The sequence below is a fragment of the Haemaphysalis longicornis genome, unplaced genomic scaffold (genome assembly GCF_048455015.1).
Source record: "Haemaphysalis longicornis isolate Haplotype H1 unplaced genomic scaffold, Haemaphysalis longicornis Haplotype H1 scaffold_9, whole genome shotgun sequence".
Classification (NCBI taxonomy): Eukaryota; Metazoa; Arthropoda; class Arachnida; order Ixodida; family Ixodidae; genus Haemaphysalis; species Haemaphysalis longicornis.
Genome location: NW_027526460.1, coordinates 121,557,243 through 121,578,277, shown reverse-complemented (window position 1 = coordinate 121,578,277; position 21,035 = coordinate 121,557,243). Strand labels below are relative to the sequence as shown.

Below are 21,035 nucleotides of genomic sequence, written 5' to 3'. Positions count from 1 at the left end.
CCGTATTCACTTAGAAATTAATCAGTTTAGGTTAAAATTTTGATTCCCCCACCAAATCCTGTGTTTTCGTGATGCTGCCGTGAAGTCACAAGGGCGGGGAATTCAAAAAAACTTCTAGTGTTTCTTTAGGCTCTGCAGCTTTGCTTACCGCCAGTCCCCCCAGATGGCGCTGCCTACGGAGCTGCGGACCGTTGTCCACTGTTGCTTTGTCTTTGATCATATTTGCACGTGGCTTGTTTTTATTACAGTACAAAGTAATCATTTCGTGAAACATGGGGTATCTCGACAAACAAGGTCACGTAAGACAATGTCGCTTATGCCAATCAGCCAGTGTTATGTAAAAAAAAAAACTCCAAAACGGTGAACTGCTGTGCAGCTAAAACAAGCATACCGTATTTACCCGATTCTAACGCGCCCCCGATTCTAACGCGCACCCGATTTTCCTGGCAAAAAAAAACAAAAAAACTTGCACCTCCGATTGTAACGCGCACGGGACTTTGTGACCCAGACAAATGAATGTGAGAGAAACGGGCGATTTATTTCCCGAAGCAATCTCACTCACCCCACTCCTCGTCGCTCTCCGCTGACCACAACATCTAGGCCTCGGTGCCTTCAAGCGCGTTCGCGATGCCACACTTCTGAACGAACGTTCAACCATGGTCGATGGGATCATGGCCCACAACTCCAACGCCCATCCCGAGAGCTTCTCCAGAGGTACACACTTCAGCCGACCGCTCGTTCAGCCGCTGCTGCCATTGCTGCTATCAAGCGCGCAAGTGAAACGATTTGACGATTTGTGTAAACGCCGATAGAAAAACCTAGGCGCCTAGGCTTACTGCTATAGAATACTTGCTGCGTCCGAAAAATCCTTGCTAAAAGCTTTGGCGCCATCTTGAGATGGGGATGGCGATGGGTGGGACGAAATTTCCGCTGTTTCAGCAGTTTCGGTTTTGTATCCGATTCTAACGCGCATGCAATTTTTCGGCCTATTTTTTCGGGAAAAAAGTGCGCGTTAGAATCGGGTAAATACGGTAGTGTGCCCAGTGGTGCGCATCAGTACTTCTGTGTTTACATGTATTTTCGTAACTTTCATTGTTTATCCAAGCATTCATACGGCTGTAAAATGAATATGCATTACATTTAAGCGCAAATAGCTCGTTCGGCGAGCTGCCTAATGTGCGTTTGCTTTTGCAGGCCTCAGCCAATCGCAGAGCTGGGCATATGACATCATTATCATAGGTTCTGTTGCGGGAAAAGCTAGTGGCTCGCATGGCGATTCCCTTTTCTCCTAATTGTATAGCTTATTTGAGCGAAGTGTGCGTTAAAACTGGTGTCAGTATGATTCTAACGAGGCAATCTCAAGTTGTCAAGGGAGGGAGGGACACGCCCCGAGCATGAGATGCTTCGCATCCAAAACACTTGTAATTGGGCTCCCTGCATGTTAGCATTAGAGTGATATGATGAACCGGCAGTACCCAAGCAACCATCGGACGTCGGGGGGCCGGCCACCGTACGTACATTCTGGCTGTAATGGACATCCGTAGGACGTCCGTTTCAGGGCCGATGGGCGTACCATGTACATCCGTGGGACGTCCGGATTTAACACTTCCGTACGTCCAGTCGGACGTCCAAAATGGGATGTATTTTGGATGTTCAGTAAAAATTTCCAGAACAACATTAATGAGAAGCTTATGTTCCTACAATGAATACTACTGCACCGCACAAGACCAGCACACTACCTGGCAGGCAGGTAAAGAGAATTTATTGTAACCCACATATCAGGACCCAGTGACTAGTGGTAACAGTGCTGCCCTAAGAACGGAAAATTATCCAATGACTTTTCATGTAGCATGGTCATTCTGCACACTGCACAAAAATGGTTTGGGGTGGGCAACAATTCTACTAGAAATCAAGTCGCACAAAGTTCACCAGCGTTCAAAGAAAGAGTTTATAAACTTTAGTTTTTGCTTTTATATTGCATGTCCATTTATATTGTATTGTATTTTTTATATTTATATTGTACGTCGTTTTATATTTTTATTGTACGTCCACTGGCGGATGTCATTCGGATTTGTACATCTGTTTCGAAATATCCGCTGTACGTTCGAAAATGCACATCTAAACATCGACGTACAGTGGCCGTCCAATCTGCAGGCATTGGATGTTCGGCTGTATTTTGGATGTCCCGCGGACAGGGGTGAGACAGCTGCGCATATTGCGCACTTTTGATAAAAATCTGCTTTCCTGCGCCAGGCTGCTCCAAAAGCTTGAAAATTGCAAAAATTGCGCCAAACTGCTCCGAAACAGTCTGACAGCCAAGGATTTTAACGCTCCCGCCAGTTTCGGTGGGGAAAAATGCTTACTGACGGCATAGTGTTCCAGCACCACCAAGGTGATCCTGTTGGTAAAGGTTTAATTGATTGATCATTCAATAAAAACCCGCTTAAAATTGTCCGCAAGATAGTTTTTTCGAAGGTCACCATGTCGGGTTGCACATGTTATATTCTGGAAGTTTTTTAAAGTTTTCCCATGGAAAACAATTGCAAAGTCCTGTAGAAAAAATACGTATATGTACTCAGGTGACAAACTACTGGTGAAAATTGATGAAAAGACAGCAATTTTCGGAGCGCCGTATCTCCGGAATGACTGGGTGCCGCCATCTTGGTGTGGTGAATATTAAAAAACACGGCCGTCGGGCGAAGGAGTTGCTCGTGGTTCAGGCAGAGTAGAGTGCTCTTCGCTAATTTCTATTGTAGTTTTGGTTATGGGGGTGGCTGGGTTTTCATTTAGGCGTTTGATCTGTTGAGGGAAGTTGCGTGACTCGAAGAACGGGAGTTAATCAAAAACAACGTGGGGCCCGTGAATTCGCCGTGTTTCGGCCTCGAGTGAGAGGCGCGGTGCGTGCTTGAAGTGAAATTTCGGACTCACTGCGGTGTTATAATAAAACGCTGTTATTGCTGCCTTTGACAGCGAGCTTGCCAGTGGCGGAAATTGGACGATCGACACTGCAGGAGTGGCAGCGCAGGCTACATCGCCGTAAAATGTTCCAGCAGTGGCCGATAGCGGGACGGGCTATTATTGCACGCTAGTAATAATGGTTTATCTATCTGAAGTGAAATTTAATACCAAGAGGGAGGTGGATAAACAAACATACCAACGTTATTCAAATTGTGATTGTAGTGAATGCGCACCTTGGGAATTGAAATGGCAGGGCTGGTGGGGTGCGAAGATTGTCACCTCGCTTTGCGCGACTTTTGCCATGCCTCTACAATTGTGTGTAAAGCCGAGCCTGAGATTACAAAAATAATAATTTCAGCATTCACATGATAATGAAAATGCCTTACGATTGCTTAGTTTTTCGATTCGATGTTTTCAACGGCACTCCATGCTATCTATGCATAACGCCGAAGAATTTATAAATGGCTTGTAAAAAGGTAGTGCAGTTCGTGCCTTGTAATACTCTAGTTGAAAAAACTTCGTTGAAAGGCTGTTTCGGTGTTGTGTACGTTCAAAACCCATTAAAAAGTGCACTCCCCCCCCCCCCGAGTTGCCAAAAATTTGATTTTTAGGCTCCTAAGGTGACATAATAAATCTCCACCTGCTCCAAATCAAAGTTCTTCTGCTCCAAAATCGAGATTTCGCTGCTCCAAAAACTGCTCCCAAATCTGATTCAGCTGTCTCACCCCTGCACGGACGTCCGTGGTTGCTTGGGTGGAGGCCCCCAGTCCACAATCGTGCCGTCATGCTTCTTGGCGGTGTCTTTTGTTGGCAGCGGCCAGTTGCACAAACAAGATTTTGTGAACAAGAAACTGGGTGGAGAAGCAGCCACTGCTTTGTCTGTTTCCCCTAATATCTGGGTTGCTTGTTTGAAGTTTGTGATAAAATTGGTATCATTGCTATTGGGGCAAGGCAGTCTTTTTACGGAACCAAGCTTGTATTTTAGATGCGACGCATCTCATTCACTCACCTTGTCCCTGCATCCATCCGGCGTTGTTGTTGGCGTCCACCCCTCCCCCATTCTCCTTGCCGCGCCAGCTGCGCTCTCCACCGCTCACCCCCTCTCCTCTCCGATAGCGAACACTCTCTCGCGAGGGGCATTGGATTGGATTTGATTGGATTGGATTGGCTTGGATTGGATTGGAACTCTGCGATGCTTCGCATCTCCTCAAGGTTCCCCTCGGGAAGATGGTGCAATTTTTTTTATCTTCCTGGCCCCTTGAAACAAAATAGCCATCAAGTGCCCCAAACAGCTTCAGCAATCTCAAGTTTCTTTTCGTTGTTTTTTGTCTTGAACCTTTATAAACGTTATGGCGCAATCGCTTTCCATTACCCCTACTGCAGGTTCAAGCTGCTCCGTTGGTGGGCGCAGAGCTTCTTTGCGGGCACCCCACAAGTCATCTGCGGCTTCCGTGATAAACAGGGCATTGTGCACTTCGTCAAAGAGTTCAACGTTCGCGAGATGCCGCGCGACTGCAAGGTTAGCAGACTCTGCACCTACACACGGCCTTTGAACTTTTCTTAAGGCAGTATCAGTCGTTTTCAGGGTGAGATGTATTATACGAAACAAATATTAGCTTTTCCCTGAAGTAAACCATGCGGGTGCACTATCTTAATTTCATGGGCTGGTGCGGTGGCTGAGTGATCTGACTTTAAAATGGACTCCCTTGATCACTTTTCAATGGGACTAATTAATTCATCACCCGCAGGCTTCATAAACCATTGTGGTCCAATACCAAAAGCTTTACAGATCCATGAAAATGTTCCCAAGAGCCTAGTCTGCTTATCTTGGCAATATACTGAAATAAAAAAATTTTACAAAACACACATTTTAGTTCAGCTAGTTTGCACTAGATGGCGCTCACTGCCTAGCAAGCGAGACTTTTATTTTTTTTTATTCCAGTACAGAATTTGGATACATTTCTAAAATAAGCAAACTAGGCCTTCAGGAACACTTTCGTGGATCTGTAAAACTTTTTGTGTCTGACCACGACAGTTTTAGCTCTCACTTTCATTGAAGCTTCAGACACAATGCTAATAAGTTAGCAAGGTTGATTCCCCCCCCCCCCCTGCCCCTTTCTGCTTGGTTTGGGTTTTTGTGTGTGTGTGCAGGGCCTGTGGTCGGACGCCGTCTGCCTGAACTTCACTGACCAGGTGTTGTCGTTCATCAAGAGACACGTCAATGAAGACAACCCAGAGTGAGCTGACTTCATCAGTTTGGGGCAGCGTTAAATTGTACGACCGCTTTGCGGGTAATGCGTCGGGAGCTTTATTTCTTGTGCTTGTGCAGAAGTAGCGGCCCTAAATCGGCTCAACAATGCTTGTATCTTTGAATCATCGGTTGAGGGGCAAAAAAGTTACGAGACATGATTAGCTACCGGCAAATTTTTTAACGATATTTAATTACGTGCTTGTAATAATTAGCCAACCCGAGAACTACTGTCTCAACTATTTAGGTGTCAGTGAGGCACTTGTATATAGGTACCCGTGAGCAACATCTGCGGTATTTTCAGCGATGTACTAATTGCACACTCATTTTTTCTGATTGATATAAAACCCCGCTAAATGTGACGGTGCTCCCACCCACATCATAAAGCAGTGCCCCCAAATAAACTGAATGAAAGCAACTGCTGTACTAGTAACATATCCGAAGAGACAGTGCATCACCTTGATAACGGCATGGAAGAAGCAGCAACACCAAGTTTTGTGGGACACATTTATCAGATAAAGCACGAACATTCTTCTTCCTTTCTTTTCCTTTATTTCATTCTGATTAATTCAGAGCTAGGGAGCCTGTTTGAGGGCACTGCTTTATAATGCAGGCGTGAGCGCCATTGTGTGGTATTTTTCTTATTTCGCCGGGTTTTTTGTCAGTCAGAAAAAATGACTACGCAATGAGTACGACTATGAAAATACCGCAGTCAGATGTTCCTCGTGGGTACCTACAAGTGTCCTATTGACACTTTAATAATTAGGACAGTTCTTCTCGAATTGGATAACTAATTACAACTACCGAAGTCATTAAATCTCATGAGTATAAAAAAAAAAAAAAACTGGCCGCTACTCAACTGTAGTTGAAACATTATGCACTGTTTTCTTCGAGTAACTCCCATTACTCTATGTCAGGGGTGAGACAGCTGCGCATATTGCGCCTTTTTGATACAATTCCATTTTCCTGCGCCAAGCTGCTCCAAAAGCATGAAAATTGCAAAAAATTGCGCCAAACTGCTCCAGAAGAGCCTGAAAGGCACAGATTTTGATGCTCATGTCAGTTCCGGAGGGGACAAAAGCCTTGCGCATCCTGGTCACCACTTTTATTATCGGTCAATTGCAAACACAGCAATGGCAGAAATAGAAAGACTGAAATGAAGCAAACGATAGCTTCTAAAACGCGATTGGCTTTCCGTCCGGGTTCGCTGAAACGGCCTTCCTGATTGGGCATCGCTGTGGCTACAAACATGGCCACCGCCTGATCCGGCTGCTACTGCCTACTTCACGCGCTCAGTGCGCATCGCCGATATTTTCCCAGGTTTATTTTACGCAATCAGCTCGGTTCCAGTCTATTAATTCTATCAGTTGTGGCTCTGAACAGTGACGTTAACCCGGGGTTATGGTTTGAGATTGGTGCGAGAAGTTGGGAGAAGTTGCGCGGCTCAAAAAAAGTTAATTGAAATGTGGGGCCTAAGACTTCCGCGTGGCTTGTCCTGGAGTGCGAAACGTGGTGCGTGCATCTATAATCGGGTTCGTGAAGTGAACTTTTGGCTCACTGTGGTGTTATAAAATGCTGAGGTGTTGCTGTGCTTCGAAGCGTGATCACGAGCCTCGGGGGTGGAACGGTCGACACAAAAGTTGCGGGCTGTGCTGCGGCGCCGCGACCTGTTCAGGCAGCGCCCAATGGCTGCAGGACTGCATAGTTGCCATAGCATGGGACTAATAACACTTGATGTATGCGAAGTGAAATTTAATGCCAAAATCTAGGTGGCTAAGCAGTCATCATCATCATCATCACCAGCCTATCTACGCCCACTGCAGGGCAAAGGCCTCTCCCATTATTCTCCAATTACCTCGGTCCTGTGCCAACTGTGACCAATTTATCCCCGCAAACTTCTTGATCTCATCTGCCCATCTAACTTTCTGCCGCCCCCTGCAACGCTTGCCTTCTCTAGGGATCCACTCTGTTACCCTTAAAGGAGTACTGACACGAAATTTCAAAGCTGAGATAACTATGTAAAACGCTTCCTTTTTATCAGGAGATATCTCCCAGCAAGTTTCAACAGCAACCGTTCAGCAAAACATATTTAAAATCCATTTTAATCTTCGCCCGCACGAGAAAGCCCAGAGCGGGCCGACGTGACATCATCTGCTACGTGCCCCAAACCATACCTCGGCAAAGTTGGCGCGGCTCACTCAAACTCACTCACAATTTTTTTTTTCGAATCACCACTCACTCAAACTCAGACTCAATGCTGAGCAGCACATCTGCGCTCACTCAAACTCAAACTCACATTGAGCTCAAAACTCAGAACTCACTCGGACTCAAAACTCAAAATGTACTCAGAACTCAAAATGTACTCAAACTCAAAATGTAATCAAAACTCAAAATGTACTCAAACTCAAAATGTACTCAAACTCAAAATGTAATCAAAACTCAAAATGTACTCAAACTCAAAATGTACTCAAACTCAATTTGGACTCAAAACTCAAAACGTACTCAAAACTCAAAATGTACTCAAACTCAAAGTGTACTCAAACTCAAAATGGACTCAAACTCAAAATGTACTCAAACTCAAAATGAACTCAAAACTCAAAATGGACTCAAAACTCAAAATGTACTCAAACTCAAAGTGAACTCAAACTCAAAATGGACTCAAAACTCAAAATGTACTCAAACTCAAAATGAACTCAAAACTCAAAATGGACTCAAAACTCAAAATGTACTCAAACTCAAAGTGAACTCAATACTCAAAATGTACTCAAACTTCAAAATGTACTCAAACTCAAAATGTACTCAAAACTCAAAATGTACTCAAAACTCAAAATGTACTCAAACTCAAAATGGACTCAAAACTCAAAATGTACTCAAAACTCAAAATGAACTCAGAACTCAAAATGGGCTGAGAACTCAAAATGAATTCAGAACTCACATGGCCTCACAGAGATTGAGACAGTCAGAGAGTGAGAGTGAGAGTTTGAGAGTGTGAGATTGAGAGTGTGAGAGTGAGAGTGAGAGTGTGAGTGTGACTGAGTGAGAGTGTGAGTGTGAGTGAGAGTGGGAGTGAGAGTGCGACTGGGAGTGGGAGTGAGTGTGAGAGTGAGTGAGAGTGTGAGTGAGTGAGAGTGTGAGTGAGAGTGAGAGAGTGTGAGTGTGAGTGAGAGTGTGAGTGAGAGTGAGAGTGTGAGTGTGACTGAGTGAGAGTGAGAGTGTGAGTGAGTGTGAGTGAGAGTGAGAGTGCGACTGGGAGTGGGAGTGAGTGTGAGTGAGAGTGTGAGTGAGAGTGTGAGTGTGACTGAGTGAGAGTGTGAGTGTGAGTGAGAGTGTGAGTGAGAGTGTGAGTCTGAGTGAGAGTGAGAGTGTGAGGGAGAGTGAGAGTGGGAGTGGGAGTGAGAGTGAGAGTGCGACTGGGAGTGGGAGTGAGTGTGAGAGTGAGTGAGTGTGAGTGAGAGTGTGAGTGAGAGTGAGAGTGTGAGTGAGAGTGAGAGTGTGACTGAGTGAGAGTGTGAGTGAGTGTGAGTGTGAGAGTGAGAGTGTGAGTGAGAGTGTGAGTGAGAGTGTGAGTGAGAGTGTGGTGTGAGTGTGAGTGAGAGTGTGAGTGTGAGTGCGAGTGTGAGTGAGAGTGTGAGTGTGAGTGATAGTGAGTGTGTGAGAGTGTGAGTCTGAGAGTGTGAGTGTGTGAGTGAGAGTGTGAGTGTGAGTGAGAGTGAGTGTGTGAGAGTGTGAGTGTGAGAGTGAGTGAGTGTGTGAGAGTGTGAGAGTGTGAGTGTGTGTGAGAGTGTGTGAGTGTGAGTGTGAGTGTTAGTGTGAGTGAGAGTGTGAGTGAGAGTGAGAGTGTGAGTGAGAGTGTGTACCTTTTGCTGTATACCTTTTGCGATATCCTCATAATTATAACCAGAAAGCATTTTCATATTTGTCCCACGTGACCCCCTCGACGAGACCTTTAATTTGATACCCCAGACACCCTAGCAGGGTCATATGGAATTCATACCAGTCAAACTAACCATGACTCATGACTGTAACCAGGACGCATTATTTAGGTGTCCGACATGATTCCCCTAACTGGAACCTTCAATTTGACGCCCCACATGCTTCAGCGGCCTCACCTTGAATTTAACCCCATCTATGACTCATAATGACCATCTCATGATTCGAACTACGAAGCCTTTTTTTTATTTGTACCACGTGATTCCCCTCTTCAAGACCGTAAATTTGATACCCTACACTCCCTCGCGGGGTCACTTCGAATTTTACCCCAATATAAGACTCGCCATGACAATCTAATGGTTATAACCAGGAAGCATTTTTGTATTTCTCCCACGTGATTCGGCTCATCAAGACCATTGATTTGATACCCATCACATCCTAGCGGAATCAATTTGAACGTTAAACCAATCAATGACTAACCATGACTATCTCATGATATAGCCCTACCACATTTTTGTCCCACGTGATTTGCCTTATCGGAACCTTCAATTTGATACCCCGGACACACAGCGGCATCATTGTGAATTTTAACCTAATTTATGACCCATTTTGACTATGTCATGATAATAATCAGGAAGCACGTGATTACCCTCATCGAGACCTTTAATTTGATACGCCCTAGCGTCATGAACCTGAATTTTAACCGAATCTTTGATTTACCATGACTACGTCATGATATATCCATATCTCATGTTCGTCCCGAATGATTCCCCACATCGAGACCTTGAATTTGATTCCCCACATGCCCTCGCAGCGTCATTTTGAATTTTGACCCAATCTATGACTCATTATGACTGCCTGATGACTACAATCAGGAAGCATTTTTTTTATTTACCCCGCGTGATTCCGTTAATCCGGACCTTTCATTTGATACCTTACACGCCTTAGCCTCATCAGTTTCACTTTTCACCCAATCTGACGTGGTCATTATTCTGTCTTAAGGGGCGCTGCCCAGTCAATTCAGCTAATTCATTTGAAACAGTAGAAAGGACAGCCCCCGCCCCCATTTCCCCCCCGGCTCTCACCTCTTCCTTTGTGACCCCTAGTATATCAAGCCGTTAACAGTAGCAGGCGAACAACCAGCACGCCAGCGCCGCCGTGTGCTTTCCCACCACCCTTTCCCACGCTCTTAGTGGATCCGTCAGGAGGAAAAGTTAAGACAACCCTTTTTTATGAACTCACCAGTCAATTATCACTCACGCGCCCAGCCGCGAAAATTAGGTATACAGCAAGTGCTTATGGCCATAAAAATTCTACAAGAAACAAAAAAAAATCAGACACCACCTCCCTCCCAACCGATCATGCAGATCGCGATTGGTGCCATACCCGCGGGTAACTTGAATTCCGAGCCCACAGTGATGCATGAAACTTAACAGCCAACCATAGCTGCCTGCTAGGCTACTCATATGTACTCAAACTGGAGTTAAAACTCCTATTTACTGAGAACTCAAAATGTACTCAAAACGCAATATGTAATCAAACTCAAAATGTGCTGAAACTCAAAATGTACTCAGAACTCAAAATGGACTCAAACTCAAAATGTACTCAGAACTCAAAATGGACTCAAACTCAAAATGGACTCAAACTCAAAATGTACTCAGAACTCAAAACGAGCTCAAACTCAAATTGTACTCAGAACTCAAAATGAACTCAAACTCAAAATGGACTCAAACTCAAAATGTACTCAGAACTCAAAATGGACTCAAACTCAAAATGTACTCAGAACTCAAAATGGACTCAAACTCAAATTGTACTCAGAACTCAAAATGGACTCAAACTCAAAATGTACTCAGAACTCAAAATGGACTCAAACTCAAAATGTACTCAGAACTCAAAATGGACTCAAACTCAAAATGTACTCAGAACTCAAAATGGACTCAAACTCAAAATGTACTCAGAACTCAAAATGGACTCAAACTCAATCGGACTCAAACTCAGTCGTGATCACTCGGCTCAAACTCACTCAAGCTCAAACTCACCATGCCACACTAGCCTCGCGCTCACTCAAACTCAAACTCACGCATGAGTTTGAGTCCAAATGAGTCTGAGTGAGTGGACTCATGAGTGAGTTTGCCGACCTCTGCCCCAAACTGCCGACGTCGGGGCTCCCGTGACGAAGCCGACGCGCTGGCTGTGGTTGGCGCGCGCTGCTCGGGCGTGTGTACACGTCATGGTTTTGGGACTGACGTCATGCTGCCCGGGCCTGTGGGGACGGCGAAAACCTCGGCCGGTCTGGGCGCGCGCGTGCGCTCGCTCGCGCGCGCTTCCAGAGAGGCAGCGATACGGCAAGAATGGTGACGTCATGTTATACATGCTGTCATGGCGGCCGCTTGGCGTTTTTCAGTCGAAACTGAAACTGGCACGAATAAACGACGCCGTAAATGAATGTTTACGCTGCGCTCGACCGTCTAATCTGTCATTCTATGATTAGTGGGCTGGTAGGCACGCATAGCAGCGAAAAAAACGTAACACGAAAATTTCGTGTCAGTACTCCTTTAATGACCAGCGGTTATCTTGCCTTCGCATTACATGCCCTGCCCACGTCCATTTCTTCCTCTTAATTTCTACTAATATGTCTTTAACACCAGTTTGCTCCCTGACCCACTCCGCTCTCTTCTTGTCCCTTAATGTTACACCTATAATTTTCCGCTCCATTGCCCGCTGAGTCGTTCTCAATTTAAGTTGAACCCTCTGAGTGAGCCTCCAAGTTTCTGCCCCGTAGGTGAGTACCGGTAAGATGCAGCTGTCATACACTTTCTTCTTCAGCGACAATGGTAGGCTGCTATTCATTATCTGAGAATGTCTGCCATTTGCACCCCACCCCATTCTGATCCTTCTAATTATCTCTGCCTCATGGTTGGGATCAGATTCTGGGGTCACAACTTGGCCTAAGTAGATATATTCGCTTACCACTTCCACTGCCTCGCCACCTATCTCAAACTGCTGTGCTGTCCCGAGGTTATTGATCATTACTAAGCAGTAACGCTAAGCAGTAACGCTACTCAAAAGACCATGGGGTGAACGTGCGCTCCACGGACTGCAACGGGTAGGCTCGTTGGGCTATGCAACCGTTAGCTTGAAGTTGCTCAACTGCTGCCGTGACTACACTCGTTCGTACAACGCAGCCTGGGATTACAAAAATAATAATTTTAGCATTGAAACGGTAAAAAAACAAGCCACAATTGCAGATCCCTTAAATTTGATAACGTTAACGGCAGTTTTGTTGTCAGTGTTGCGTACAGCCGCAACGCAATATCACTAGTTAGGAAGAAGGTAGTGCAGTTAGAACTTTGTGATACTCTTAAAATATTCTTTCACGTAAGGCTGTTTCAGTGTTCTGTGTATACCGTATTTACTCGCGTAATCCTCGCACCCCTAATGTGAGCCACCAAAACTTGGATTTTTTGGTTCCTCGCATAATCCTCACACCCCCAACTTTGCAGCGGCGAAAGTTGCCTGCTCGTGAAACACGCATGGTGCACGCGCTCTCCAATGCGCGCCCTCCCCCGCTGCCTCTCCGTTCGGTGGAGAGCGCTGTGTATCCAAGGCCATCCAGGCGCCCTAACAACCTGCATGGCTACTCCCTAACAGGCGCCCTAACACGCTACTCACACTGTCCTTGAGCCGGTTTCGCGCATGTTTCGCGTGCGCTCAACTAGACGGTGTTCGCGCAGCCCGCTGACGTGTCGTCGTCGTGGTCCCGTCGTTGAGCGGCAGCAGTCAGTGAGTCACTCGCATCAGTGGTGGCTAGCTCGCTGCCATTTTGAGAACTTTTTGATCTCTTTGTTTTGTGCTTGGTGCCGCTTCGCCATGGGGAAGAACGCCAGCTACAAGGCCGCTTTCAAATTGAAAGCGAAAGAGTACGCGATCGAACACGGCAACCGTGCCGCAGGCAGGCACTTTGGCGTCACCGACTTCAACGTGCGTTACTGGAGTAGGGCACGCACATACGACGACGAGATAGGGCATGCGCCAGAAAGCAAAGGCGGCAATTTCATGATCGCTGATCAACGGGAGACTGTTTACGTTGTAAATTATAAAATAAAAAAAAATAGTTGCTGTTGGCAACACTGAGCTTGCATATACAAAAAACGACCGCTACATTTAGCGGGACTGGCAGAAGGCAAATTGGCAACACTGTGCACTGGATTTTTTTTCCCCGCATAATTCTCGCACCCCTAACTTTGCATTGACTTTTCCGCAAAAAAAGTGTGAGGATTATGCGAGTAAATACGGTATTCAAAACTGATTGGAATGTGTACTTGACCCTTCAAATTGTTAAATTATGATTAGGCTCATTAGGCTCACAAGAGGCTCACAAGACGATGGGCACACAAGACGATTAGGCTCACAAGACGATGTAATAAATGTCCCTAAATGCTCCAAATCAAGATTCTTCTGCTCCAAAAATGAAATTTTGCTGCTCCAAAAACTGCTCCCAAATCTCTTTCGGCTGTCTCATCCCTGCTATGTTGGCTTGATTGATTATGGGGTTTAATGTGCCGACACTACACAGGCGATGAGGCACACCACAATGGAGGGCTCTGGATTAGTTCTGACCACCTGGGGATCTTTAAAGTGCACCGAAATCTCGAACACACGCGTTTTTGCGGTTTGCCTCCATCAGAAAAGCGGCGTTGCTTTTTGTAAATATCTTGATGCATGATAGTTAAGACTCTCTGTTGGGACCCCCTGTATAGTTAAAGCATGTGTCGTTAATACATGATGAGAAGTTAATAGTACATAGAGTTAGTTGCTGGTACCATAAGTACAGGAGTGGCCAAGCTCATAATGAGACAGTTACCGTATTTATTCAATTATAAGGCATGGGTCACACACGCGCGCGCGCGCACGCACACACAGACACACACACACACACACACACACACACACACACACACACACACACACACACACACACACACACACACACACACACACACACACACACACACACACACACACACACACACACACACACACACACACACACACACACACACACACACACACACACACACACACACACACACACACACACACACACACACACACACACACACACACACACACACACACACACACACACACACTGAGCTTCGAATATAAGGCAGGGTATGACTTTGAGACTATGGACTTTGGAAAAAACCTCGCCTTAAATTCGAATAAATATGGTACTGCTCTGTGCTTTGCTTCAGTGTCCTGGGGCCCAAATCTCCAAAATGGCGCCGTCATTTCACGTGTGACGTCATTTTGGCGTCAAAATCGAGCAAGACCCCGGCCTTCCACGGTGTCGGGGAGAACGGAGGAGAGGAACTAGCCAATCAAAGAGCAAGCTACGTTCCCTAGCGTTGTCCCTATAAAGACTTCTAGGGAACGTTGCCCGGTGAGGTTCGAGACAGAGCCGCAACTCGCCACAGAGACTGCGCACCGCGCTCTTGGAAAGGCGAAATTTGCGCGCAAGGTCCTCGTCGCTAAGGGCGAACGCGTCGCACGGCGTGTGTTGCCGCCTTGGCCATCGCATTTGCCGTCTCGGAGCTTGCGGAGATTGCAGCGCCGCTAACGAAGAGGCAGGTGCACCGCCATGTCGAATACACCGATTTAGGCGCGGTTTACGGCAGCGTTCGATTTACCGCGTACTGCCCGTACTGGTGCAGCCGCGTAGTGGCGCACTGGTGCAGCCCAAGTGTGCCTGGCGGAAAAATGTGCGGCATATGTTTGTCCAATGCGCGCGTAGTTATTGGGCCGTTCGAATTGGCAGACGGGTACACCCATCGGCGACAGCGTGAAAATGTTCGTTGAAATTACGCTAAGCTGCGTCGCCGAACGATTTGGCGCGAACGAGCTTCTAGTTTTGCAAAAAACAGAGGTAAAAACAATTAGCAGACGACAAGGCGCCAACGCAACCGCCTCTGCATCGCGTAGGAGCCTTGCACGCTTTCGCCGTGAAGCGAGCGCCGTTTGAAACGACGCACTTCCCCCCGCATCGTTTCTGGCCGCCTTTTGGCGTGCGGTTGATTGACAGGTGACGTAATCAATTACGGCATTTTGTCTTTCAAACCATACAAAACGGCGTAATAAGTAGGTCACGGGCTATGAGCGACTGCTCCGCGGTACTTTTCCGGATGACACAAGGCGTGACGACATTTTGCACACAGCCAATCACGTGCGCCCCCAAGGTCGCCGTTTCAAAACAAAGGGCAAGTGGCGGGCGCCGTTTCCTTAGAGAATTTGCCCCCTGGCTTCGCTTCAACATAAACTCCTTAGGGTTTGGGAGCTTGACATTTTGTTTTTTTAAGGTGTGCCTCACTTTCGGTTCGAAACTTTGACCCAAAACTCTACTTATTATTAGCACAATTTAAAGGAGTACTGACACCAATTTTCGGCGTTAATATTATTGCACAGTTCGCTTCCTTTACTCAACAGAATACCCTGGCTGAAATATGAGCAGCCTGCGATGCGAAGAACATACTTTAATTGGATCTCATTTATCGCGCCGATGGAACAGCACACAAAGCAACACTCAGCAAATGGACATCAGCGTGACATCATCCCGTGGTAGCCAAAAGACGCGGACACCACTCGTCAAAAAATTCCCCCGCATTTCCCCGAGGGGGAGAATGTGAAAGTGCGAATGCACGGTTGTCGGCCCGCTTGCGCTCGGCCCCCGCAGCCCACCGCCTCGCCGCCTTCTCTTCCATCTCTTCCATCGGGTTTGTAGTATCACGTGTACACCACGCAGTTATCAAGCCGCTATAACGCCGCTGAGTCGCCAACGCACGCCGCTGACGACGTAGTTTGAATGCGTTAAAGATATAAGGCGCGTCACTAACACTGATATCACCGTCGCGTCCATGGCTTGGTCGGTAGAGCGTCGCGCTGCGGCCGCAAAGTCCTCGGATCGAAACCTGGCTCCGGATGCTATTTCTTTTTCAAATATAGAGGAGCACTGCGGACGCCGCCGCCGCCGCCGGCGGTGGATGGTTTGGGGTCGCTTATAAAGTGCATTCGCACTTAAAACTCGTGACATCACTTCACGCGCACGGCCCCGCGAGTGGCGACTGGGCACTGGCGCATTCACAAACGCGTGCACGTAGCCAGAGCTACAGGCATAACCGCTGCCCAGAAAGGCACTGTTGGCAAAAATAAAGTTTCACACACTGGAAAGGAAGCGATAATATAGCCCAGAATCGCAATAGAAGTCACCATCAGGTCTTTTATAAAAAGCGGTCATCGAATTTCCGCCGCAATGGTACGCCTGGCACCTTCAGGCAGCTCAGCCGTTCAGCTCTAGCGGTGGCGCGGTCGAAACAACGCCCCCCACCGGCCTCTGCAGTGTTTTGACGTCCGCACAAAGCGGTGAGGTCATGCGGGGATTCTGTCATATGCGCCTTTCGGGCTGAAAGTGCGGGAAATTGAAACGAACGATTTTCAGGCCCTTCAATGTAATTAACTATCGCGCGGTGAAGTATTTAAAGTGCTGTTTCGGGTTCGCGAGACCATTAAGCATCGATAAAAGCAATAAAAATGGATCATAAAATTTTCGTGTCAGTACTCCTCTAATAAGTTGACAGTGCTGGCTTCAGTGTCGCCTGGCTTCGCATAAAAACAAACTCTTTAGTGTGCTGGAGCGCGACATTTGTACGCGTTTCTTCTTTGACCTGGAACTCTACTCTGAAGAAACACGAGCGTTTAGTCGATGGATCTTCTTTGCAGGGAGTTCTACGTCTTCCAGTACGTGCCGTCCTCTGACAAAGTCGTCTGCACGCACCTCACCGAACCGGGGGAGTTTGCCTTCATGCCGACGTGGTACCTCGAGCCACACGACGCGAAGCAACGTGTCTCCAGGCATGGCGAACCTTCCGTCCGTTTGTGCGGCAAATGCAACGTGGATGTGGCATTGCATTCCGATTTGCAGTAAATCAAGGAAAGGACATGCAGCTGTGTCGGATTTTCATGGCAGCTGTCATGCAACGTAATCAAAGTTAATACCAAAGTGGTGCGTAATAAGGCGTTGAAAATGAGTAGTTATAATCAGACACTAAGTGTCTTAGTTCCAAAGAGACAAGTGCATCATTCTCGACATATACGTGTACATTTTCATTACGAGCATTGTATCATGGACATTTTTTAGCTACCGTTGTCAGTGTTGCTGCCCCAAGCTAGTGGGCGTTCATTGTATTTTACGCATATTTTTTCATACGAAAGCAAAAATAAAGTTGTCCGAGTTTTTGACTGTTGTAACTTCTTTCTGAATACTAGGTGGCCTCATCCCAAAGTATTTCAATAGACACCAGTTGCTAAACTCCCCATAGGCCTCATGTATCAAAGAGAAGTCCACGGTTTGCGCCCTGCACTGGAGACAAACTGGGAAAAGTGGATTATCCTGCCACCTGTCAACAGAAGGTAGCGGAGTCTCGCAACTACTGCATATTGAAGAACTGTGGCCTCATGCATGTCTTTTCGCAGTGGACACTTGTACATTACCTACATGGTCTCTTCACAGTAGCCATCTAGCGAGAAGCTTCGATCGTAAATGCACAGCTCACGCTTCATATATGTGTACATGTACGCGGCCATCTGCACACCTTTAGGCTACAATCTGGTATTTTGACCACTCATTGTTTCTCGTCGCACTACTGTACTATTGAGTATACACCTACCATTTCCACCTCACGCCAGCCTGGCTTGCAGCTTTGGAATTTTCAAGTGTAAAAGTTAAACGAGGAGGTGTGGTAAGAAACCGGTCAACCTTGTTCTTCAAAAGCTAAGCTTTGGGAAAAAAAAATTACCCCGGTGAAAAATTGCCACACATTAGTTGATCTTTCCGGGCTGCAGAGATGAACCGTGCCGATCATTTGGTCAGAAAACGAAGGACTATTGTAGTGTGCAGTTAGGCTTTCTTATGTAGAGGATGCTTGCCCAGGGCAGCTTGAGTGCTACCACGTTATCGTGATGCGAAAAGCAGGACGGCGGAGTTGGCCTGATGCCAGGGTGATAAGAGACGCTTCCCAAAAAGCTCTGTTCAGCCGCATGTCACCAGAGCATTTCAGGAAAGCCTGTCGCCTCCAGGGGAGGAAGCTGTGCGTTTCTCTGTGGCGCTCGATAGCAGGTGCCCCAGTAGCCGGAACTTGTAGCAGAGAATATATCTTTCATGGCTTTTTGGTGGGGGTATTATTCATTTTCAACGCTGCATAATGTCATATACTTCAGTTCATTGGAACAACAGTCCCTTCGTGTTCTAAAAGTTCAAAATATACTCGGAAAACTTCCACTTTTTGCATAGGGCTATTTCATTCAAAGCTGAATCCAATGTCACATTATTTGCTTCAATATTCGAAAGTCTCAGATACTCGCATGCTCCTATTATTTCTGTTTGGCATCAGTTCTGGCTAAAATGTTATTTCAGGTTAGGCTTTCAGCTTGCGTTCAGTTCCGTTTGGACACCCTGTCTGGAATGGATCCTTCGTTAGCCTCTGTCTAACGTCTACCAATCGAAATGTTCAGGCAAGAGTGGCGGCCACCGCTACAAACCACATGGTTAGTTCCTAGGCGGTGGGACATCACCAAGTAGCCCCAGTGGCGAGAGAGCTCATGCAACACCACTTGGTGGCGATCGTGCGAGTTGACACGCCCTAAGTATCGCCAACTTGAATTGAGAATGACTCAGCGGGCAATGGAGCGGAAAATTACAGGTGTAACATTATTAAGGGACAAGAAGAGAGCGGAGTGGGTCAAGGAACAAACGCGTGTTAAGGATATAATAGTAGAAATTAGGAAGAAAAAATGGATGTGGGCAGTGCATGTAATGTGAAGGCAAGATAACAGTTGGTCATTAAGGGTAACAGAGTGGATCCCTAGAGAAGGCAAAGCGTTGCAGAGGGTGGCAGAAAGTTATATGGGCAGATGAGATCAAGAAGTCTGCGGGGATAAATTGGTCGCAGTTAGCACAGGACCGCGGTAATTGGAGAATAATGGGAGAGGCCTTTGCCCTGCAGTGGGCGTAGATGGCTGGTGATGATGATGATGAAGTATCGCCAACTAAGCCCCCTCAAGACCAGTTGCTCTGCAATAGAGTGAATCTGTACCAACTGGTGTCAACTTCTCTCCGCTTATGCATTGCAGTACGTTTCAGCCGACTGCGTTCCATATCTTTATGCCACTAAAGGGGCCCCGAAACACATTTTTGTGCATTGGAGCTCTGGTGTTCGAGAACGTTCAGATGAAAGAAGAAGGGGAGAGAGAAGGCTTTTTATTAGAGGAAAGGAGAGGGGACTGCTGGCATGTTGTCGCCTACGTTATTCTACGGAAATGTGGAGAAGCCATCAAAGGTCCCGGAGGAAGTAATGTGGGAGGACAAAAAAAACTTGCACGATCCCTTCCTAAAGAAAGTTGAGAGAAACTCGAAAGCATCATCCAATCAAAGGGAGGTAAGTCCAAGCGATCGTCAACCTTCAAAGATCCAAATCGCAAACCAAGAATGAACCAACGTGATGACTTTTCATGCACTAAGTGAATGCGTCCATGAAAGATATACCGTAAAATTCCGAGCAAGCGCTCCCCCTGTGGTAACAGATAATTTGAGGAATTTCTGAAGGGGGCCCTTGCTCGGTCGTCGACCGAAATTCAAAATGGCGGCGTATTATCCCGAGCTAGCTATCCCGAGAAAGTTTTTACGGTAGCGGACCGGAACTCAATATGGACGCAAAACAATCGCTGAGAAAAGAAATAACTTTATTTACATGCATGCTGTTCCTCTGACCGGCGCTCCTCTCACTCTCGAAAAATTCAAAAAGAGCGTCGTCTAGTTCTTCACTGAATACAGGCGCACCGTTGCTTAGCTTGCGTTGTGCCTTTCCTTTTCCATAGCTGCGCTGTAGCAGGGTTTCAAAGTTCTTGTCCCATTCGTGCACTCTCTTCCGGTCGATCCCGAAATGCCGCGCAGTCGCGTGCATGTTTTTGCCGGTTTGTCGATGCAATTCTACAACCTCAACCTTTTTTTTTCACTGTGTACAAATGCATCCTTCTCGCTTACGTCCCGCACACGTGGGACGGTCCACACGTTTTTCGATAATGGCAAATGGCGACTGACAGCAGCTATGCTGGCTCCGGCTGGCTCACGTTTCGGCCAGCTTCGGCTTCGGCCGTGTGCTGGCTACGCATGGGGAAGGGACACTGCACGTGACATACGTAAACCCAAACAGTTTATTTTTCAAAAAAATTGCATCATTCTATAATTTAACATGCAAATATTTAGCAAAAAAAGAAAAGAAAATACTAAACAACTAGGTAAAAGGTTTTGTGAAAATGGGTGAAGCGCCGGCCAAGGTTAAAAAAGGCAGGGGGCGCTTGCTCGGGATTTGGCGCAAATTTCAAATCACTCGAGAATGGAGGGGGGGTGCTTGTCCGGGTAGGGGCGCTTGCTCGGAATTTTACGGTAAATGTATACTGATACAGGGTTTATGGGATAAAGGTGTGCTATTGTACCCATCTTCATGATCGATGTGCATGTTGTCTTATCTAGAGCTCTTCTTTCTTCGCGGTTTTCAAGAATCGTTTTGACACAGTGGAAGGTCGGTTTCACGCACGCGCCGTGTGTCCAGATATCCTATCAGAGCTTTTAGGTTGCCCAATGAGTCTACGGGGAAATGTGTTTTTTGACAGAACACCACCAGCCCCACTAACAAAGCTTGCACTTTAAAAAAAAGGAGTTAGCCTGTGTGTTTCAGTGCTTACTTCCAACGCCCTAGCCTGTGTGTTTCAGTGCTTACTTCCAACGCCTGCCCGTCACCGTGCTTCCACTACTAGACATACCACGTCGCATCAACATTTCAGCCAC

General features: G+C 46.7%; 1 protein-coding gene across 1 annotated transcript in view; it reads left to right on the top strand.

Moving 5' to 3' along the window:
• Window positions 1–17,435, top strand: part of LOC144151551 (decapping and exoribonuclease protein-like) — a 31,895-nt gene extending 14,460 nt beyond the window's left edge. The window contains exons 4-6 of the mRNA XM_077682648.1: window positions 4,342–4,477; window positions 5,110–5,195; window positions 16,913–17,435. Coding sequence (XP_077538774.1) covers window positions 4,342–4,477; window positions 5,110–5,195; window positions 16,913–17,117 — 427 coding nt within the window. The 3' untranslated portion in view covers window positions 17,118–17,435. The remainder of the gene's footprint in view (window positions 1–4,341; window positions 4,478–5,109; window positions 5,196–16,912) is intronic.
• Window positions 17,436–21,035: the final 3,600 nt, after the last annotated feature.